The 22,487-nt window shown below is 42.0% G+C and overlaps 1 protein-coding gene and 1 pseudogene across 1 annotated transcript in view; both read right to left on the bottom strand.

The window, feature by feature from the left end:
• Positions 1–10,102, bottom strand: part of AOX2 (aldehyde oxidase 2) — a 78,604-nt gene extending 68,502 nt beyond the window's left edge. The window contains 6 exon segments of the mRNA NM_001048132.1: positions 1,834–1,895; positions 3,117–3,243; positions 4,626–4,734; positions 6,334–6,430; positions 7,919–7,976; positions 9,911–10,102. Coding sequence (NP_001041597.1) covers positions 1,834–1,895; positions 3,117–3,243; positions 4,626–4,734; positions 6,334–6,430; positions 7,919–7,976; positions 9,911–9,964 — 507 coding nt within the window. The 5' untranslated portion in view covers positions 9,965–10,102.
• Positions 10,103–17,736: 7,634 nt separating this feature from the next.
• LOC100687423 lies at positions 17,737–18,507 on the bottom strand (annotated as a pseudogene).
• Positions 18,508–22,487: the final 3,980 nt, after the last annotated feature.

Raw genomic sequence — 22,487 nt, 5'->3', positions numbered from 1 at the left:
ATTTATTCATTCTCTAGTATTTGTAAGATTCAACAACATTGAATATTATCATTTATATAAAGATCTTTAAAACAAAAGAAAAAAAATAAAGGCAGGAAAAAAGAAACTATTTTGGAACCAAGTCTTCTAAACATATGTGATCTGTGTGGGATTAGCTGGGAATGAATGGACAATTGATGAATTTTACAGCAGGTTTCCATTTACTAGTTCCTTCAATTCCCATTTCCTCCAAACTTATCTCTAGTATTTTCTTCCTTAAAAAGTTTCTCCGCAGTGTCTAGTAAAATACTTTTAGACACCCCAGTTCTCTGCCCGAATGCTTCAGGGTACCATCTTCCTAACTCTGTCCAAGAGGCAAAACCACCTGGGTCCAGTGACCAGAGCTTCCTCTCTTACTCAGAGCTCTGAGAACATTCACAATGGGCCACGAGCTAACTATGACAGAGGCAGCCAGTTTTTTCTTGACCTAGTAGATATAAGCCTCACATATTCCTGCCAGGGCACAGTTTCTTTCACCTATTAAAGTCCCTGGGGCCAGCTGGCTACAGGGTAGGTCTCCAACCACATTTTTTGCCTTTATTCCCAGAGTCTGTGCCCAGAAAGGTGCATAACATCCATATTCCAGAGGGAGAGAGGTTTCTTTTAACTTCCTTTATTCATATTTGACAATTTAATGGGTTTACAAGCTATTGATTTTCTCAGCTCATCAACTTTGGCTCCCCCATGTGGCAGTAGAAGTCTGGGACACGCCTGGCTCTGGAGAGACGGATACACCTGCTGACCTACGTCCAGGCCCACCTCTTCTACTATTTGTGGAACTAGGGCAAGAGTATAAATGGACGCCCCGGCCTTGGCCTGCTGCCCTCCTCTTCCTACCCTGGCTCTGTTCTGTATCGAGGAGCCTCAAACATGTGGGTGTGCATCCCAGTCAGAATGCCTCAGCTGCACCCACTTTTTCCAGAAACAGCCAGTTTGTTGGCTACCATTTAACCTAGGGGTACACACACTGGCTATCATTATGATCTTCCCTAGGAAGATGGGCTCAGGAAGACGTTGGTGTCAGGCCTGGGAATGGGGTCAAGACCATATCGGGAGCATGGTCTAGAAAAGGGTGAAAGGTCTAGCTGAACAACTCACCTTGGCTCCATGGTCTCCCGAGAATGGCTAGGGGAGGACCAGCAAAGTGCCCTCCAAAATATGGAGTCCCCCTTGCTTGGGCATAAAGGCAGTACTGCCCACATCCATCCCGCCTCAACAGCATGGTCAGTAAACAGTAGCAACTAGGTGCCAGCCAGGACTCTGCTACATGCTTTGCCCATGGTTTCTCATTTGATCTTCACAGCAGCCCAGTGAAGTACCCAGTGTTATGGAGGAAACGTCTTGTATTCTTGTACTTAGGGTGAATTGTGGATTCCAGTTTGTATATTTGGTTTCTTTACTTGCTTACACTTTGCCAGCCAGTCTGGATTCTTGGAACTAACCTTGCCTCTCCAAAGTAAATTCTATACCTTTGCTCATCTCCTTGGGTTTGCTGGAGCCCTCTTACTTGTTCTGTTCTGATGCTTCGCTTAATGAGTCATGGAAGATATCGGGATGCCTGGTTAGATCACCCAACTTCCCTTTGTGATGGGATGTGGAACATCAGAGGTGGTGTAACTTTCGCCCTAGCCTCAACAAATAGCTAAAATTTTCATGAGTCAGTTGGAACTAACACACTTGGTCTCCCTTGTAGTCTTATTAGATGATTTAAACAATTCAACCCCTGTATTCCCAGCCTTGACCAGCTGTCACTGTCATTCTTGCTCTGTACGGTATCCCCAGTCACCTACTCACCACACAGAAGGTCCTTCCACTTGCAAGAATTGGCCGATACCCAGTGCAGCGGCAAAGATTACCTTATAGAGAAGAAGCACACTTATCAGTAGGCTTTATTTTTACTGGTTTCTTTTGAAAGTTAAAACAGATCTAGGTTGAGTTTTCTTTTTTTGAGAATGTTTAAATATCTTCCAGATTGTTCAATGCTTTTTTCCTCTTCTTAGAATATGAACCTTTCTACCATATCAATTCCAGTTTTATTCTCTGTCCTAAAGAAGAGGATCATCTATCTGGTGAGCTCACTTGAATTCATTCTATTAGTTTATTCGTTCATTCAACATGTATTTATATAGGATACAGGGAATCTTAAAACAAGAAAATATAGGCCATTTCTAAGGTACTGTATCATTTTCTGTAATGGGGCCAAGAGAATAAAGGAAGCAACTGCCAGCAACTGGCAGATTATGAGGGTGTGTCTGTGCTCACTCTTCAGGTCTCAATCTAAGAATTTGTGTTTTTAATAGATGACTTGTTTAGAGATTGTTGAGCTTGAAAATGGTATTCATTGATCCTGCAAAAGGGATATGAGTAGGCAATCCTCTTTAGTAACGTAAACCCACTGGAAAATTTAAAGCATCTTTTCAAAATGTGAAGGGTTGAATTGTTGATATGAAGTGAACATATCACTTGCAGTAGATATGTTGCAGTTCTAACACCTGGAACCCATGAATGTGATCTTATTTGGAAATAGGTCCTCTGCAGATATACTCAAGTTAAATTGGGGTCATATTGGATTCGGGCCAATCCTAATCCATCCTAAGGAAAATTTGGACAAAGACACACAAGGGAGAAGGCCATGAGAAGACTGAGGCAGAGACTGTAGTGACGCATCTGTAGGCCAAAGAATGCCAGGATGCCTATCAACCACCAGAAACAAAGAAGAGGCAAGGAAAAACCATCCTGCTGACACCTTGGTTTCAGACTTGTAGCCTCTAGAACTGTGAAAGAATAAATTCCTGTTGTTTTAGCTCATCTAGCTGGTGGCACTTTGTTATGACAGCTTTAGTGAAGGCAGCCAAATAGGTCACTGCGTAGAGAAGTGAGAGGTCAAGATGGGCGTGTGGTCCACAGGCCTCTCCAGCCAGCACTCTGGCATTCTTCTCTGCTCCTAGGTGAGCTGTGGCTACCTCAGAAACATCCCAGTGGGTTTGGGATGGCCTCAGGAGTGGGGTGGAGCAGTCTGAAGCATGATTCCCACCTAGCCTCAGGCAGGTGGTGGTGTTTTTTCGTGTAAGACCTACCTCCCAGGGCTTCTGTGAGCTGCTCCTCTGAGGGCTGTGGATGGTTCCTAAGCAGTGTGTACATGGACATCACCATCCCGGGGGTGCAGAACCCACACTGGGTGCCATGGCTCTTGGCGATCCTCTCCTGGAAGGACATGTGCATGATCACAGGTGTTTCTGCTGTCACTACCCCTCACCAAAGTCTACATTCAGCCCCACCCTTATCATGGTGGAACCCAGTCCCTGAGCAGTGCACCCCTCCCCTTGTTCAGTGATGGCCAGCATCCCCTTTCCTATGCTGCTCTGGAGGAGGTGCCTCAGAAGCCATATTCTATCATCACATTCAGCTTTCAAGCTCAGATCTTTCTAACTGGGAATTAGCGGTGTGCAGTTTCTATTCCCAGAGTAAGAATTCTCCAGAAATCAGTAATTATAAGGAAAGTATGTGTAAGTTTCAAAAACTATTTTCCTGAGCACCTCCATATCTTGATTCTGACCATGGGGCCACCTCTTTTTGATTAATTTGGAGACTATTTACTGTTGACCTCACTTTACTTTCTTCTTCAAATTCTTTTGTGTTAGTTCAAAAGAAGTTCTACTTTCAAAGATCCAAGATTTTGATCTGTGTCCTAGATCCCTGCTATTTAAAGTGTAGTCCATGGACCAGCAGTGTTGGTTCCACCTGGGAGCTTGCAGGAAGTGCAAAATCTCAGCCCTCTGGTCCAAACGTCCTGACTCAGAATCTTTATTTTTAACAAGTTCCCAGATGATTCTTAGCACATTAAAGTTTGGGAATCCTTGTTCTAGATTTCAGTGTAATCCTCTCTGATCTCCCCAGACACTCTAGTAAGTTCTGCTGGGTCCTTTGCCTTCACTGACCTTTCCTGGAGTTAATTCTCACTTGTGAAGCGCAGAGACCCTCAGGGCTCCTCCTGCTGGAAGCACTTGCAGTGTTGGTGGATCTGGACCTATGATTCTTAACTGGACCTATGAGTTCTCTATCTCCCTTCTTTGTGACAATGACAGAGGAGTCAGTGTGTTTTCTGTCAATGCATGTCACAGTTCTCTTAAAAACAGTCTCTCTGTTCCAGCTTCAAGTTAAGATGTGGAGAAATGATTGTCCTTGTGCTCTGGTACAGTCAGCCTCAGTTCTAATTTTACTCCCAAGATATCCTATGCCATAGGGAATGATCCTGAGCTTTATCTTGTTTGCCTCTGACATTTTATTCTATGAATAATATCCTTTGTACAATATTTATTCCAGCCTGTAGTCACATAGGCATTAGTGAATGTTTGATAATCCCGCTTATCATTCTAATGGAAAAAGTAAGAAAGAAGATGATCATCTAATAAAATGTGAGTGGATTTTCATCTTTCTTTCAATCCCTTAATATTATTATCTTGATCAGTATGCATCCAAAGCTTCTACTTGCCTGATCACAGCCCAGAAGCTCCAGGTAACACGGTAACACAGTGTTGGTTAAAAAGAAAGAGTTACGAAGTGAGAAAATTACACTGTGCTCTTACCTGCACAGGGTGAAGCCTGGTGTTGATACTTCCAACACCTTCCACGGTGGTGACAGCATTCCCGTACAGAGAGCAGATTGGCACCAGGCATGCGGTAACGGAGAAGTGTCTTCATACGAGGAACACAAAGAAAAATAAGGAGAGTAACACAGTCCTGCCCCTTGGAAAACCAGTGAACCAAGGAGGGCAGCAGAAACCATCCCCCTCCCCCAAGCCTATCATTCAGCCTGGGGGATGGGGAACTGGAGGGGTGACAGGGAGGAAGAATTTAGAGTCCTCTCTGCTGATTCTGTACTATCTGTAAGAATTGAGGACCCTTAGAGGGAACTTGGGCATTCTGAACTTCAGAAAAACGTTCTAAGCCTATACAGACTCACTTGAGTCTGGACTCAATGAGAATAGACTCACGTCACTAGGAGTATGATTCGACTTCAACTAGTGTTCATTAGGATATTGACCCCATAACAGGTAAAAGCACACTTACGTCTTTTATGCCTACATTTGAGAATTTTTTGCTTGTTAATTTTAAACTCTCTAGATGAGGGGTGCTTGGGTGGTTCAGTCAGTTGAGCTTCCAACTCTTGATTTCGGCTCAGATCATGATCTCAGGGTCTTGGAATTGAGCCCGGCATCGAGCTCCACACTTGGCAGGGAGTCTGCTTGGGATTCTCTCTCACTCTGAAACTGCCTCCTCACTCATGCTCTCTCCTCTCTCTCTCTCTCTCTCTCTCTCTCTCAAATAAATAGATAAATAAAATCTTAAAAAAAAATCTCTCTGGATAAGATCATTCAACAGTGGAATGGCATGTGTTCTGAGACCATTTCTTGATTTCTTGGGCCAGTGGATTTGGGAGCAGCCCAAGTCCTGAAACTGGCCCTTAATTAAGGATGCAATCATGGCCCAGGTCCCTGCTTTGCAGGGTTGGTCCAATCCAGTGGTAGAAAAGGCATTATCTTCAGAGCCAGAAAATGTGGGTTCAAGTCCTTGTTCTACAACCTTGTATGACCTTGAACAAGCAATTTCATCTTTTTAAAAAATTTTTATTTATTCATGGGAGACACACACACACACACAGAGGCAGAGACACAGGCAGAGGGAGAAGCAGGCTCCATGCAGGGAGCCCAACGTGGGACTCGATCCCAGGTCTCCAGGATCACACCCTGAGCTGAAGGCGGCACTAAATCGCTGAGCCACCCGGGCTGCCCATAATTTCGTCTCTTTAAGCTTCAGTTTCTTCATCTATAAAATTAATGGTTTACCTAAATTGGGGTTTCTTAAACTGAGATGCATAGAGGGGCCTCAGGAAGTCTGTAATCACCCTGAAACTATGTGCAAACATAATTAGTTTATATACTTTCTTTTTTTTTTTTATTTATTCATGAGCGACACAGAGAGAGAGAGAGACAGAGACATAGGCAGAGAGAGAAGCAGATTCCATGCAGGGAGCCCGATGCGGAACTCGATCCTGGGACTCCAGGATCAGGCCCTGGCCGAAGGCAGACACTCAACCGCTGAGCCACCCAGGCGTCCCTAGTTTATATACTTTCTGAGTAGAGGGCTCATAGCTTTTACCAGATTTTCAGGGGTTGAAGATCTAGAGAGGGTTAGAATCACAAGATCTTAGAGACTTTTTGCTCTGAGATGAGGATACAAGCCTGGCAAAGAAACAAAGACCCCCTCTGGCTGCTGGGCTTCTGGGTAGGATACCTTATCTTCGCCAACACTGGGTCATACTTAGACACCATCACAGTACAGGCACCACAGCCTCCTCTTCCACAGGCATACTTGGTTCCTGTGAGGCGTACTACAGGGGGGTGGTTAAGGAAAAGATGGCATGGCACACATGTTACCCCCATTATAGCTGCCTCCCTAGGGTGTCAAAGTAAGGAAGGTCTTCTTCTGGGGGTAAAGGATAGGTCTGGGAAGTCATTTGTCCGCCAGGTCTCAGTAAAGGCCACTTTAGATCTTATTAGTTGTGTGGGACTGAACATATTAACCTTTCTCTGCCTGTTTTCTCACTTGCAAAGAGGGAAAAGTAATATCTACTTTATCTTCACAGGTTTATCATAAGCATCTTATAGGATGATGGCTGTAAAAACACTTTGAAAAGTCCTATTTCATTATAGGTATTCTGGGTTCCAATCATGTAATTAGAAGAGAAGATCTTATTTTTAGCAGTTCAATGTATTGCTAGTTTTGTCCACTTGTATTGCATTTGAAAACAAGTGAGTGAGCCTTTGGAGAAAACTCCCAGCCTTACTTTCAGATTCCACCTAAAGTGTCCCTCTGCTCTCGCTTGGTCTGAGTCCAAGCCCAAATCCAGGCTCAGACTCTTTCCCGTCTCTTTCGTCCTCCTCCCCAATTGCGGTCCATTTCCACCTAGTTTAGTTTATGAGATTGGATATAATTCATTAGACTGGCTAAGAAAATTTCAGAATCACTGACTTTTTTTTTTTTAAGCCATAGGGCTTATTCATCTAAATTAAGTTATAGCATCAGAGAGGGTACGTAAATGAATGGGGTGGGCTGGGTATAACTGGAGATCTTGTGCCTCATTCTAAATAGGGCACTAGGGACAGTCCCATCTCTACTCAGGAAGACGGCTGTCATGCAGCAATGACTATTTTCTCATTTTTCGTGAGAACTTGAAAAATCTTGATTTTCTAAAAATTGAGGTTTCCTAATTTTTAAACATTGATAACTAAAAACCATGTGGACTTTTAAACAAAACTTGTCCATGGGTTGACTCCATCAATTTATTATTTCAGCCATTTCTTTATTTACCTTTGACTTCTCTGAGAGATGCATTAGACTTACCATTTAAAATGTTTGCCATTATGAAGATATACAATTCAGAATATAAAATGGTAGGGAAAATATGTCATAAGACGATGGATGTAGGGAAAGGCAATCTTTTCCGATGACACATGATCTTTCTGAATCTGGAGAATTTGGTTTCCCTCCAGGGCAGGCTACACGCAACACAAGCCTCTATTATATAACTACCCTCCTGGGGATTTGGAGAGCCCTTAAAAGAATAATTAGCACTGAAGTAAAGAGCTTAGCTTCTTTTTCATTGCTATTAAATCAAGATATAAGAAGCTCTGGGGAAACTTCATCCTCTCCAAATAGCCCAATTAACTTAATATCCTTAACTACTGCCAAAAGCAAAGAAAGTAAGGGCCAGTGGAGCTGGCTGGGGATGGAGAGGTGAGATTAGTTTTCATCATCATTACAGGCTTAAGTTTTAAGGCAAACATAGACACTGCCCAGATTTTGATCAAAAGGATCCAGTTCTTTCGTAGGAAGGTCAGCAGAGTGACTTCTGGGTCCACGTTTCTCTCTATCACCTGTGTTGAGAACAGAAAAGAGATTATTATGGGGATCGAATGGGTGACCCAGTGTAATGTCTGCGGTGGCCTGCTTGATTTAGGGACTGGGGTATAATACTTTCATTTGCCTGTTTAGTTTTTGCTCTGAAGTCAAACAAGTTTCACATATTTGTAAAGAGCTGGAGGCTTACCAAATAAGGGAGACAACAATGCTTTGGTAGGTGACTAGAGTAGGGAGCCACCGCTGGGTAAGCCACCACTGGGAGTTACATTCTTCATGTTTGCTCCGTTCTCTATGTTTGTGGAATCTTCCAACTCAGTCTTTTGTATTCATGGAATATTTGAAACTGGGGAGAGACTTGGATGCTGTGTGTGTGTGAGTGTGTGTGTGTGTGTACAATGTGTTTACAATGTGTGTACAATGTGTGTACAATGAAAGGTCCTGGAGGGAAGAAGTCTGAATGGGAAGGGTTTCTATTCTGGTACTTCTGAGACAACTCCTGGGGATCCCTGATAACACGAGGTATCTCAAGAGTTGGTGGCAGAAATGAGAGGTGGGGAGAGTTGCTGTCATCCTGAAGGGGTCCTCTGCCAGTCCCCTCATGGCACAGAGGCTAATGGTGAACCTTTGTTGTCCTAGCTCAGGACCCAGGGTGCCTCTGGTGGTACCCTAGAATTTCTCCCCCAACTCCTTGAAAAGTGGGGGATTGTCACTCAGAAACCTGGGGAGATCTTCTTTGGTGCTTCTATTCCATTTGCTCATTTGGGGATATTTCCTTTGACTTTGTCTTAGAGTGTCCTGCAAACACCTCCAGCCATTCTGTGGCAACCAAAGGAAAGGAGGACACAGTGGGCTATTCATGTTAGGGTCTTCCTTTCTCCTCAGAAGAAAAACATGAATTTGTGTAGACCCCCCAAAAATAATTCCAGACTCATGGCTCAGAAGGGATTTGCAACAGAAAATAGACAAAGGAGCCTCCAAAGCCTAGGCCGGTGGAGCAAGTGAGTTAGGACTCAGGTCATGAATGGTTAGAAAAAATGTATGGTGGCTGCTGGCTGTGGAGACTGGTACAGGAAAGAGAGTTACAAGGGATATGATGAGAACTTAGAGGCTCTATGTTCTGTCTTCTTTCTTGGGGTGGGAGGAGAGACATGGCCAAATCCCAGTTAGGTTTGTGGGATTGGAGGGCTGAGGGGCCTTAGAGGTGGTGGCAAGACGCCAGAGAAGTCACACACGTTGGGGACTACAGAATGAGAGATAGAGGCTCATGAGCAGAGCAGGCCTGGCAAAGGACACCGAGGGTCAACCAGCGGCCTGTGTTGGGCAGATGGTGAGCACTGAAAAGGGGCTGCTAGGGAAGAGCTACAATGGAAGAGCTCCCTTTTTTTCGTTGTATAGGTTCCTCTAGAACTTAGTTGCAACCTGGGAAAGAGGGGATTGAAAATTGACTGTAATTACATTTCAACCAATTGTGATTAATGGAGTCTTGACAGAAAAATTAAATTGATAAATATAAAAATGGCGCTCTATTTCTTGTCCTCCTGAGTTTGAGGTTCAAGACATGTTACTAGATACTGTGCTTCTAGGATATCAGGCCCAGTGCTAAGTGCTTTATAAGGACCTAAGGGGTCCTTTTAATCTTTTTAGGAAGTAGATTTTAGAGATGGGTACTCTGAGGCTCACGAAGGTGAAGTAACTTGTATAAAGTCATATAGAAAGTGGCAGAGCTGGATTGGAACCAGACTGCCTGATGCCAAGGCGTGTGTGATTAACCCCAATGCTTTGCCACCTCCCCATATCCTCAGAAGCTGAGCCTTGGCTGAGTGGGTAAGAGCCCAAAATAGTATGGGTTCCTAGTCCCTGGCTTCTTGTCCCTGACTGGACAAGAACTGCCCCCAAGCTAATAGTTTCCTGCTCTCTGCAAGCCACGGTAGTATCACCCGACACTTACCTTTCTCCCATTCACAAAGAAAACCAAATCATCGGATTTCGATGGGCAAGGCATTGTACCCATAAGTTCAGTTTTGCCTTACAACTCTAGGTGCAGATGTTCTTTGGCACCAGTCAGAGAAATGAAAATGTAGTGCCAAGCAATTGAAATCCTTCCCCGTGCAGAAGCAGGCAGCCTAGAGCCCCAGAGAAGAGGGCAATGGGTGGGGACTTCCTTGCTTTGTGGCCTTTTAAGTCTAGGGCACCTGTGTGGCCCGGCCTCTTACTCTGTTTCCCACCAATCCTGGCTTCAAAGCTTGCTCCGTGCACAGCCCACTCTTCCTGTCTTCTTGTGAGTTGGAGGGCTTTAGTGTGAAAACCATAAACAACCACCTAAACTTAAACCCACTCTTCATACTGTCTCAGCCCCAGGAATATATTCTGAATGGATTTCATTCTTCTCAAAGAGAGCTAGAAGTGGGCTTTCTGAGACCTCCCACTTTTCTCAACTTTTTTCTTACTCTAGAAATATCCTCATAGGGAATCCTGTGGATAAGTGTACTACTCTGTGCCCTAAAGTGGAGGTGTGGGGTGCCACATCCACCCAGCCCCTCTCTGCCACCACGACTTCCTTTTCACCCACAGAGTTGCTCCATTGGAAAAGAGTGATATAGTTAAGGCAGCCACTTTGCAGGTAAATGATATGTGAGATCAGTAGCTCAGCGTCACACAGAAAGTTTAGTGGCAAAGCAGGAACCCAAACCAAGATCTCTTGGCTGAAAACACTAAGTGTAAAGACAGATTCTTTAATAAAAGGAAAAATATAATTTTTGATTTTTCTGAACCTCTCCAGTTAGATATTAGGAGGTAAAATCAAGCAGTTCTTGTGTTTTGGCTAAAGTAATGGCCAGGCCTCACCTATGAGTGAAGCAGGTAACCACTCAAGTGGACTGGTTTCCAGAGCGGAGGCAAGACCCCTCTGCTCCCTGACGTGTCCTTCACAAGTGCATGGAGCCTTGGCATACCGCTGTTAGGGTCAACCCTTTGCCTTAAGATGACCTCACCTTGCGACAGGGCCTCAAGCCAGAGACGGCAAGGACCTAGCATCCTCCTGACTAGGTTAACTTGGGATGATGGGCTTTCCTTCGTGGTCCACATGGGGCTTCAGAATCCGCCCACCACAGAGCTAGTCCAGAAACACTCCTAATCAAATGGAGTTGGTGGCTTCCGACTTTCTTTACTATTCTAATGCTGAAGTTCCAGGCATACCTGTCTTCCTACACCTGTGGAGATGAGTGTCTACACACGTGTGTGGATGTGCATGCAGGTGTTCTACATGTGTTAAAAAGTTGCTGAATAAACCCACAACTGGGTCCTGAGAAGAGATGTTGGAGATCATGCTTGTTTCTTAAATTCCACATATGAGTGAAACCATATGATAATTATCTTTCTCTGATTAACTTATTTCGCTTAGCATAATACATTCTAGTTCCAGCCACACCATTGCAAGTGGCAAGATTTCAGTTTTCGATGGCTAATATTCCATTGTGTATATATATACTGCATCTTCTTTATCCATTCATCTGTCAGTAGACATCTTTGTTCTTTCCACAGTTTGGCTATTGTGGACATTGCTGCTGTAAACATTGGGGTGCAGGTACCCCTTCATGTCATTACATTTGAATCTTTGGGGTAAATACCTAGTAGTGCAATTGCTGGGTTCTAGGGTGTTTCTATTTGTAACTTCTTGAGGAACTTCCATGCTGTTTTCCCGAGTGGCTGCACCAGCTTGCATTCCCACCAACAGTGTAAGAGGGTTCCCCTTTCTCTGCATCCTCATCAACATCTGTCATTTCCTGACTTGTTAATGTTAGCCATTCTGACTGGTGCAAGGTGATATCTCATCGTGGCTTTGATGTGTATTTCCCTAATGCTGAGTGATGTTGAGCATTTTTTCATGTGTCTGTTGGCCATTTGTATGTCTTCTTTGCAGAAATATCTGTTCATGTCTTCTGCCCATTTCTTGATTGGATTATTTGTTCTTTGGGTGTTGAGCTTGATAAATTCTTTATCGATCTTGGATACTAACCCTTTATCTGATAAAACATTGCAACTATCTTCTCCCATTCTGTAGGTTGTGTTTTGGTTTTGTTGACTGTTTTCTTTGCTGTGCAAAAGCTTTTTATCTTGATAAAGTCCCAATAATTCACTTTTGCCTTTGTTTCCCTTGCCTTTGGAAATGTGTCTAGCAAGAAGTTGCTGCGGATCAAAGAGGTTGCTGCTATGTTCTCTTCTAGGATTTTGATGAATTCCCATCTCACGTTTAGGTCTCCCATTCATTTTGAATTTATTTTTGTGTATGGTGTAATAAAATGGTCCAATTTCATTCTTCTGCACATGGCTGTCCAATTTTTCCAAAACCATTTGTTTAAGAGACTGTCTTTTTTTTTTCCATTGGATATTCTTTCCTGCCTTGTTGAAGATGAGTTGACCATAGAGTCAAGCATCCATTTCTGGGTTCTTTATTCTGTTCCATGATCTGTGTGTCTGTTTTTTGTCAGTACCATGCTGTCTTGATGATTACAGCTTTGTAACAGAGCTTGAAGTCCGGAATTGCGATGCCACCAGTTTTGGTTTTCTTTTTTTCTTTTTTTTTTTTAATTTATTTATGATAGTCACACAGAGAGAGAGAGAGGCAGAGACACAGGCAGAGGGAGAAGCAGGCTCCATGCACCAGGAGCCCGACGTGGGATTCGATCCCGGGTCTCCAGGATCATGCCCTGGGCCAAAGGCAGGCGCCAAACCGCTGCGCCACCCAGGGATCCCCAGTTTTGGTTTTCTTTTTCAACATTCCTTTGACTATTTGGGGTCTTTTCTGGTTCCATATATATTGTAGGATTATTTGTTCCAACTCTGTGAAATAAGTTGATGATATGTTGATAGGGATTGCATTAAATGTATAGATTGCTCTAGATAGCATAGACAGTTTAACGATATTTATTCTTCCAATCCATGAGCATGGAATGTTTTACCATTTCTTTGTGTCTTCCTCAATTTCTTTCATGAGTGTTCCATAGTTTTCAGAGTACAGATCCTTTACCTCTTTAGTTAGGTTTATTCCTAGGTATCTTATGCTTTTTGGTGCGATTGTAAATGAGATCCATTCCTTTATTTCTCTTTCTTCTGTCTCATTGTTAGTGTATAGAAATGGAACTGATTTCTGTGCATTGATTTTATATCCTGCTACTTTGCTGAACTTTTGTATGAGTTCTAGTAATTTTGGGGTGGAGTCTTTTGGGTTTTTCACATTGAGTGTTATGTCATCTGTGAAGAGTGAAAGTTTGACTTCTTTGCCTATTCAGATGCCTTTTCTTTTTTTCTTTTTTTTTTCTTCTTTTATTTCTTTTTGTTATCTGCTGAGGCTAGGACTTCTAGTACTATGTTGAACAATGGTGACTAGAGTGGACATCCCTGTTGTGTTCCTGACCTTAGGAGAAAAGTTGTCAGTGTTTCCCTGTTGAGAATGACATTCTCCGTGGGTTTATCATATATGGTTTTTATGATATTGAGATATGTTGCCTCTATCCCTACACTGTGGGGAGTTTTAATTATGAAAGCATGCTGTACTTTGTCAAATGCTTTTTCTGCATCTTTTTGAGAGGATCATATGGTTCTTGTCCTTTCTTTTATTAATGTATTCCTTCACATTGATTGATTTGCATATGTTGAACCACTCTTGCAGCCCAGGAATAAATCTCACTTTGTTGTGGTGAATAATCCTTTTTTTAAAAAAAATTTTATGTATGTATGTATGTATGTATTTATTTATTGGAGACACACAGAGAGAGAAGCAGAGACACAGGCAGAGGGAGAAGCAGGCTCCATGCAGGCAACCCGATGTGGAACTCGATCCCGGGACCCCAGGATCACGACCTGAGCTGAAGGCAGATGCCCAACCGCTGAGCCACCCATGCATCCCGGTGAATAATCCTTTTAATGTACTATTGGATCCTCTTGACCAGTATCTTGGTGAGAATTTTTGCATCCATGTTCATTGGGAATATTAGTCTGTAATTCTCCTTTTTGGTGGAATCTGTGTCTGGTTTTGGGATCACGGTAATGCTGGCCTCATAGAAAGAGTTTGGAAGTTTTCTTTCCATTTTTATTTTTTGAAGCAGCTTCAGATGATTAAATATTAATTATTCTTTAAATGTTTGTTAGAATTCCCCTGGGAAGCCATGCAACCATGGACTCTTGTTTTTTGAGAGATTTTTGATTACTGCTTCAATTTCCTTGCTAGTTATGGTCTATTCAGGTTTTCTATTTCTTCCTGTTTCAACTTTGGTAGTTTATATGTTTATAGGATTGCATCCATTTCTTCCAGATTGCCTAATTTGCTGGCATATTGTTGCTTTTAAAATGTTCCTATAACTGTTTGTATTTCCTTGGTGTTGGTTGTGATTTCTCCTCTTCCATTCATGATTTTATTAATTTGAGTCTTTTTTCTTCTTGATAAGCCTGACAAGGGGTTTATCGATCTTACTAATTCTTTCAAAGAACCAGATCCTAGTTTTGTTGGTCTATTCTACTGTTCTTTTGGTTTCTATTTAATTGATTTGGCTCTAATCTTTTTTTTTTAAATTTATTTTTTATTGGTGTTCAATTTACCAACATACAGAATAACCCCCAATGCCCGTCACCCATTCACTCCCACCCCCCGCCCTCCTCCCCTTCTACCACCCCTAGTTCGTTTCCCAGAGTTAGCAGTCTTTATGTTCTGTCTCCCTTTCTGATATTTCCCACACATTTCTTCTCCCTTCCCTTATATTCCCTCTCACTATTATTTATATTCCCCAAATGAATGAGAACATATAATGTTTGTCCTTCTCCGACTGACTTACTTCACTCAGTGGCTCTAATCTTTATAATTTCTCTTCTCCTGCTGGGTTCAGGCTTTATTTGCTATTCTTTCTCCAGCTCCTTTAGGTGTAAGGTTATGTTGTGTATTTGAGACTTTTCTTGTTTCTTGAGAAAGGCTTGTTAGTTCCCTCTTAGGACAGCCTTTGCTGTATCCCAAAGGTTTTGAGCAGTTGTGTTTTCATTTTCTTTCTTTCTTTTTTTAAATTTATTTATTTATGACAGTCACAGAGAGAGAGAGAGAGGCAGAGACACAGGCAGAGGGAGAAGCAGGCTCCATGCACCGGGAGCCTGATGTGGGATTCGATCCTGGGTCTCCAGGATCGCGCCCTGGGCCAAAGGCAGGCGCCAAACCGCTGCGCCACCCAGGGATCCCTGTTTTCATTTTCACTCTCTTCTTTCAGGCAACTCCAAAAGCACCTGCAAATCCAACCCACTGCTTCTTTACTTGTCATTTAATAAACCAGGAACCCGGCTTATTAAATAAGACTAGCCTCTTATTTGCCACGAATAGTTGGTTGTCTATTTGATGTTTGTATCTCATTTTCCCAATTGAGTAGCAAGCTCTTGGAGGTTAGAATAGGTGGTTGTATCCCCTACACACTGCTCAACACGAATGACAACTTGTTAACTGAGGGGGTGAATATATGGCTGATTGGTTACCTGAGATACTTTTAAGTGAAAGAGGCATTAATGATTCATTCATTCATTCACTCAGTAGGTACTGACATACCATTAAATATTTATCATTGTGAGAAGCATGGAGCAGGGAAATAAGCTTTGTTCTGGGGAGGGGGATCAGTGAAGGCCTGAGGAAGGGACATCTAGTCCTGACAGATGAATGGGAGTTGATTCCGTTAGAACTGGGAATGGAGGGGAGGCAGAGGCCCCTTTTATGGCTGCTTCCATTTAGGGGAAAACTAACACAGGGATTGTTTTCCAGGGTCTACCGTCTATTCACCACCTCACTCTGCCCCTAAGAGAGGGAAGTCGTGAACACCAAGAGCTCACGGATCCCATTGACAGGAAGGAGCATGCACACTAGCAATGAAAAGCATGGATCATGGAGTTTCAAAATACTTAGAGGAATAAATCCTTCAGTGTCAACATAAAATACAAGCCTTTAATGCAGAAGAAGGGTTTTAGGGTACTAAAGTGTGATTATGGTATTAGATTTGGAAGATAAAAAATTAGTTTGGATTACGGAACCAAATACATCAATTGCTGGGAAACTGAAATCTGACCCTGAATGGCTTTGGGGAAATGTTTCTCAAACTTGTCTCAGGCAGGGAAACTTTTGTTTGATTGAAATCTTAGAGTGTCAACAAATTAAACAAAAAGGTTACCGCTTAGCCCAGAGGGCTGGGGGTAAGGCCTGGAGACCTCTGGTTTTCTCGCTTTCAGAAAGCCCCAGGGCTCTGGGGAGCTCGGTGTGAAAATGACTCAGCAGCAGAGGGAACAAAAGGTTGCCTACAGTGGAAGATAGCATGCAATCTCTGCTGAAGTTTTCTGACTCTCAGATCTTAGTCAAGACAAAGGGAAAAAAAAAGCCACCACTGCTTTTTTCTTTTCTTCCTTTAATGAAAAGGGAAGGCTAAATTTCTTCCCTTTTAAACAGGTTATTCTGGTAAGCGAGAGAAACTTGACATATATTGACCCATGAGGTTTTATGTTTGTTGTAAGAAAGGTCTTAAAGTCACATCAAAAAGTCCCTCTTACCCAGTGGAAGAATAATATTGGATGAGACACTGCCTTCCCCAACAATCCAAACAAACCTATTTCTGGAAGAAATCTGCAACAAATTCTGCTCATGGATGGAAATGGAAAAGTACTGGCCATGACTTCAGTGTTCCCAGGTTGCTGCTTTCTGTGGTGAGCTCTTCAAACCCCAAAGGCAGAACACAGCCAAGCAGACCCATAATAGGGCACTTTTAGGACCCTTGGGTTGGTCATTAAACACCTATGTTCCAGACCCTCTTTTCTCAACTGTTTTGACTATGCCATTCCCCTCCCAGGTCCTATCTCTAGATGGAGGCACCTGCAGATTCTGGGGCTGGTGGGCACCTGCTTCCTGGTATCAAAAGTTCTGGCTGCCCCAGTGGACCCTAGAGGGCAGGAGCCTAGCAGCAGAAGGTTTCTGAGAGGAAAGAAGGGCAATGAGGACTCTGTAAGTGGAGCAAAACATCTTCCCTCCTGGATAAAGACCACCCGTCTGAGGAGAAGGATCAAACAATAACGTAATTTAGATGAGAGAGAAAGGGGGAGGAAGTCGAAGTGGATAGGGTAGGCTATTAGGGAAAGTGTAACATAAATGCTAAAGAGTTGTATAGTACAGGAAATTCAATTCATAGTCTAGAACTAAAATTGACCACAGCCTCAACCAATTCAGGGGTGGGGTTGCTGGGGAGAGGGGAAAGTAAAAGCTATGAAAGTATTATTTCACTGGGCAAAGGGTGGAAACAGGGGGACAGAGACCAGGAGGCCAGGAGAGTAACTTTTCATGGTGGAAATAGTTGGTATCGTGTTTTCAAATAGTGGTAGAGAAATATGTGTTTGTTTCTTAAAATAAGTGGAAATATATCACTAGTGGTATAGTAAAACTTCAAAATTAAGAGAAGAAATGGAATTACTTATCCCTGAACAAACCAGCAAAAATAACGAGAAGAATAAAATGGAAATCATAGCTTAAGATACTTTATGTTAAGTATTTGATACATACTGTTCAAAAAAGAAAATTCAGCTGAGTAAATGTAAGGATCTGATTGGCTTTATGCAATAATGCATGAATTGGGCAGCATCCCATCTGGCAGATGGAAGGCAGGTTCGTCAGGGTTGGCTTCAGGGGCAGAGAGTGTCCTTCCTCAAGGCCTGCCCTTCCTGGGGGTGAGGGGTGGGGCATCTGACTGAGTGACTGAGCACACAGGCCTTTCCCTTTCAACCAAGGGGGATGAGTCGCGGGGGCAGTGCTTGCTCCAAAGCTCCACACAGAGTTCTGATGCCCCCAGGGTCTTGCTTGATTTCTTCCTCTGCTCTATTCTGCTTCTCCAACCTTCCTGTCTCTCATGTTGATCCCTGAAAAACATCCTGCTCCCTATACTCTGTCTCTGCATCTGATTCCAGAAAACTCAGCCTGTGATTCCACGTATTCTTATAGTGTGAAGAATTTGGCCAGTTTCCATAATTGAAAGCATCAATAGCGCAGACGATTTAAAGACTTTTCCTTTTGTGATGTAAGAGGAAATAGTGCCAGGTAGCCTCAGTCACCGCACAGCTAAAGCATCTTGCCAAAAGCATACACCATCTTGGCATCCCTTCCCAATCATAAGGTGTATCAAAATACTCTGTAAAATAATAAGTTCCACAGATCAAAGGAAGCTGGATACAAAAGTGATTAAAGAGAAGTACTTTAAAACATTTCCATTGGTTTTCCCATGTTTCTGGTTTATCCTTTTGAATTTTGTACTTTTTCATGAAAGGTATAAATTGGAACAAAAATCCAGGTAAACAGAACAAGAAATAAAGAACTTCGTGGACTATCAAGGATCCCCATGTTGCAATCTGGAACTTTGCATAATTATTCAACATACAGTTCCAAGCATTGTTAAATGGTTCTTGTAGGGGGTTCTCAGGTAAAAGAGAATCTACATACTCTACAGCCAAGGATGCTGAACTAAAGATGCTGATACTTTAATTTGTTGCCATTTTTCAAATCTCTGCAGAAAGCCTTAGAATTCTGGCCGAACGGCAGGAATTGAGGCTACCTGGCACTATTTCCTGCATAAGCTCTTACATCACAAAAGAATATATAAATATATTCATAAAGTTCATCGTGAGTTTCAGGCTCCATTTGGAATGGAAGCTGAATATGCACATCCTTTGGAAACTCTGATTCTTGGAACTGGATTTTTCCTTGGATTCATGCTTTTATGTGATTATGTCATTCTCCTTTGGGCATGGGTAGTCACCCATTCGTTTGATAGAAACTATTGATGCCCATAGTGGCTATGACATTCCCCTGAACCCTTTATTTATTATTATTTTTTTTTCAGATTTTTTAAATTGAAGTTCAATTTACCAACATATAGCATATCACCTAGTGCTCATCCCATCAAGTGCCCCCCTCAGTGCCTGTCACCCAGTCACCCCAACCCTCCACCCACCTCCCTTTCCACTATCCCCCTGAACCCTTTAAATCTGATCCCTTTCTATGCTGGTTCTCAGCATCATGATTTCCACCACATGAACTTCATCAGAAACTATGCTTCCACATTTACATGGTGGGATAGAATTTTCGGAACAGACTCTCAGTTTATTGCTTATAATGAAAAGATGAAGAAGATTGAGAAAAAGATGCAATAAATATCTCATCTCCACCATCCGGAAAGCACACACCTTCCCTGAATTGAAGCGAGTAGCTCACATTGCTTCTGCGGAGCAGAAATAAGTGTCTTGGCTGCTCAGTGATACAAAGAACATTAACAACGTTTAATTATCTTCCTAGTGGGAACTTTTTCTACTTTACATAAAAGTTCTGTATGTGTAGAAATAAGTAAATATATAACGAAGTGTGATTTCGTGAGGAGGTTGTAAAGGCCGTGTTGCTAACCTTACAGAAAGGTTTTAGGTAATGGAAGAAGAATCAGTCTGTCTTTCCCCTGTAACACCAGAGGCCTGAAGCTAAGATTGGTCTTTAAAATCCTGTAAATACATAGTGGCCATTTCAGTATCTCTTATCAGGGTGTTGGCCTCATATTGAACTTTAAAAATTTTCTGGAATTTGCCTAAACATCCAAGTATCATGGGTCGTACCATATGGGTTGACAGGGAGATTGAGGTGGCCAAGTCAGGAGAAGCCCACCCCAAGAACTTCCACTCTGGTCCTGAGCTGACTGATTCTCCTTCTTTGAGAAGCCCTATTTGGATGGCAATGTGCTACTGGTATCTATAAATTAAGGCGTTTTCGAACTGTAAATGGAATATTTTAGTCCAAAGGTTTTCGGGTTACTTGATTTTTTTTTAAAGAGTTTTATTTCTGCTATTTACCCTTTCATTTTTGTATATCAAGTTTTCATTATACTTAAAACTATATCTTGAAATGTTGTGAAGTGACTTGCTGTATTTTCACTTTGAACTATTGAAATAAATGTGATTTTTTTTGGTCTGATTATCTGGTTTCCGATTTTGGACATCAGTAGTGCTTTTTTTAAATATCTTATTCTTATAAGGAAAAGTACAGGAGTCATTAAATTTTGTTTTGGTTTTTAGAAGTCATTAGATTATTAAGTTTTGTAATAAAAGGAATAATTCTGCTTTAAAAAAAAAAACAAAAAAACTTTTCCTTGGGCAGTCCGGGTAGCTCACCAGTTTAGCGCCACCTTCAGCCCAGGGCGTGATCCTGGAGACCCGGGATCGGGTCCTATGTTGGGCTCCCTGCGTGGAGTCTGCTCCTCTGCCTGTGTCTCTGCCTCTCTCTCTCCTCTCTGTGTATTCTCATGAGTAAATAAATAAAATCTAAAAATAAAATGAAATAAAGACTTTTCCTTAAAAGAAACAACGTAGATAATCCAGCCCTCCAATCCCAGCCCCCTTTTCGATCAATCCCATTTCTAAAACCTGAGTGCATGTGAGTGTCTACAGGTCAAGACAATGAACAGAAATCAAATATCTTCCTGCTACTACTCACTCAGCTCCATCTGCCCAGCATTTTGGTAAGATGGTGCAACACTGGTCTGTCATAAACTTTTGGTCTAGGAGAGGTAAGATGTCTTTGGCCCCGCAGGTCAAAAGGAGCAAGGAGGCGCACAGCTAGTGCAGGCCTGCCACATGTTATTCCTCTTCTGACAAACTTTTACTGAACCCACAATCAAATAGTAGTCATGGTAGGTTTCCAAGTTACTAGCAACTGCAGTTTTGCCCAAAGTTAATAATGATCACGTACTTTCATCATTGAAAGGGCTCTCGACCATTTATGGACCATTGGTTCAAGAAGTCCTATCTGGGAGCCTGGGTGGCTCAGTCAGCTAAGGGTCTGCCTTTGGTTCAGGTCATGATCCCAGGGTCCAGGGATTGAGCCCCGAGTCCAACTCCCTGCTCAATTGGGAGAATGCTTCTCCCTCTACCCCCCGCTCGTGCTCTCTCTCTCAAATAAATAAATAAAGTCTTTAAAAAAAGACCCTATTTTACCCTTCTGTGCAACTGTCAATGTGGTAACACTTTAAAATTAGATGGTCAACAATTAAATTGTAAGATACTTATCTAAATTAGTAATATGCATTAAGCTTTAACATAATAGATATTAAAAACTGTCAAATTTTAAGGACATTAGAATATTAATCCTATGTTTGAAAACTGCTATCCTATAAAATGTACTATTTTTGTAAATACTTTATCCCAAATCCCATTCTTCACATTAATTAAGTACTGCTGAAATGATCAGACTTATTTTGTAAAAATTCAATTTCTGAGTTTTCGGAGCCTTTGCCCACACAGTCTATGAAATACAACACTTTTTAAATTAATTTGTGTCTGTGATAAATGTGTCTTCGCATTTTACTGCTAGAGAAATATACCAGTAATCCTATTTTTGCTGTTCTGTCTGGCACAATGAATTTGTGTGGGTTGCGCTCTGGGCAAACTAGATTATTGGGTGAATTTAAACAGACATTTAAAAAATATATATGTACACACACACACACACACACACACACACATTTCTTTTAGAATAAGAGAAACTGATTGGCAAGAATTTTGTTTGGAAAGAAGCCTTCCCTTTCTACTGGCAGCCTTCTCTTCTTCCAGTCTGGTCTCATGAACACATGAACAGTAATACACGCTCATTCTTCCACTACAAAATTACTATTAATAATCACAGAGCTTTAGTATCTAGCACACAGATCCTGATATGTGATTTAGTTTGTTTATTTTGTTTCAAATCTCACAGGGACTGACATTTTCTCTGGCATAACCCTGCATTTCCTTAGGAAAATGCAATGTAAAATAGCTAAGAAATAACAAACAAAACGAAACAAAATCCTTGGATTTTTGTGCTCCTCTGAAATTGCAAATGGAAACTGTGCTGATTTCATCCTTTAGACACTAAGCCAAATCAAGGGACTGCAGAAGGATTTGAGATCACTGTTTTACTCAGTGTTTTACTCCCAGGAGAGGAAGACACTGTGCCATGGCAGATGAGGACCAGCTGGAGGCTTTGGCTGGTTCACATCTCTACGCCTCATCTAAACGGGCCACATGTGTGTGGCAGGAACCTGAGGATTGTGATGGGTTTGTAGTGCTGGAGATCACAAGAGCTAATTATGGACATTTCTTCCAACCTCAAGTTCAGAGACCTCATTGTTAGTGGCTTAGAGTTGGCCAAGTATTTGACACAGAAATTGTCAATTACTATAAATCATGGATTTATTTATTTATTTATCATTTATCATTTTTTTTTTTCAGGTGAGCTGGTTATCATCATCACACCATTGGCTTTGGACCATCACACCACTGGCTTTGGGAATCTAATCTTGAGAGTTTTGGGGGTGGATGATTTTAGAGGTGAGCAGATTTCTTGAAGAACAAAGCATGAGCAGTTTTCTTGAGTTGTTTCATGGTAATGAAAACTCTACCATGTTTTAAAATCATGATGTTGTAGATCTTCAGAATAATGCAAATGAAAAGAAGAA

Source organism: Canis lupus, chromosome 37 (assembly GCF_011100685.1).
Source record: "Canis lupus familiaris isolate Mischka breed German Shepherd chromosome 37, alternate assembly UU_Cfam_GSD_1.0, whole genome shotgun sequence".
NCBI classification, from domain to species: Eukaryota; Metazoa; Chordata; class Mammalia; order Carnivora; family Canidae; genus Canis; species Canis lupus.
This window is presented reverse-complemented; position numbering and strand designations above follow the sequence as displayed.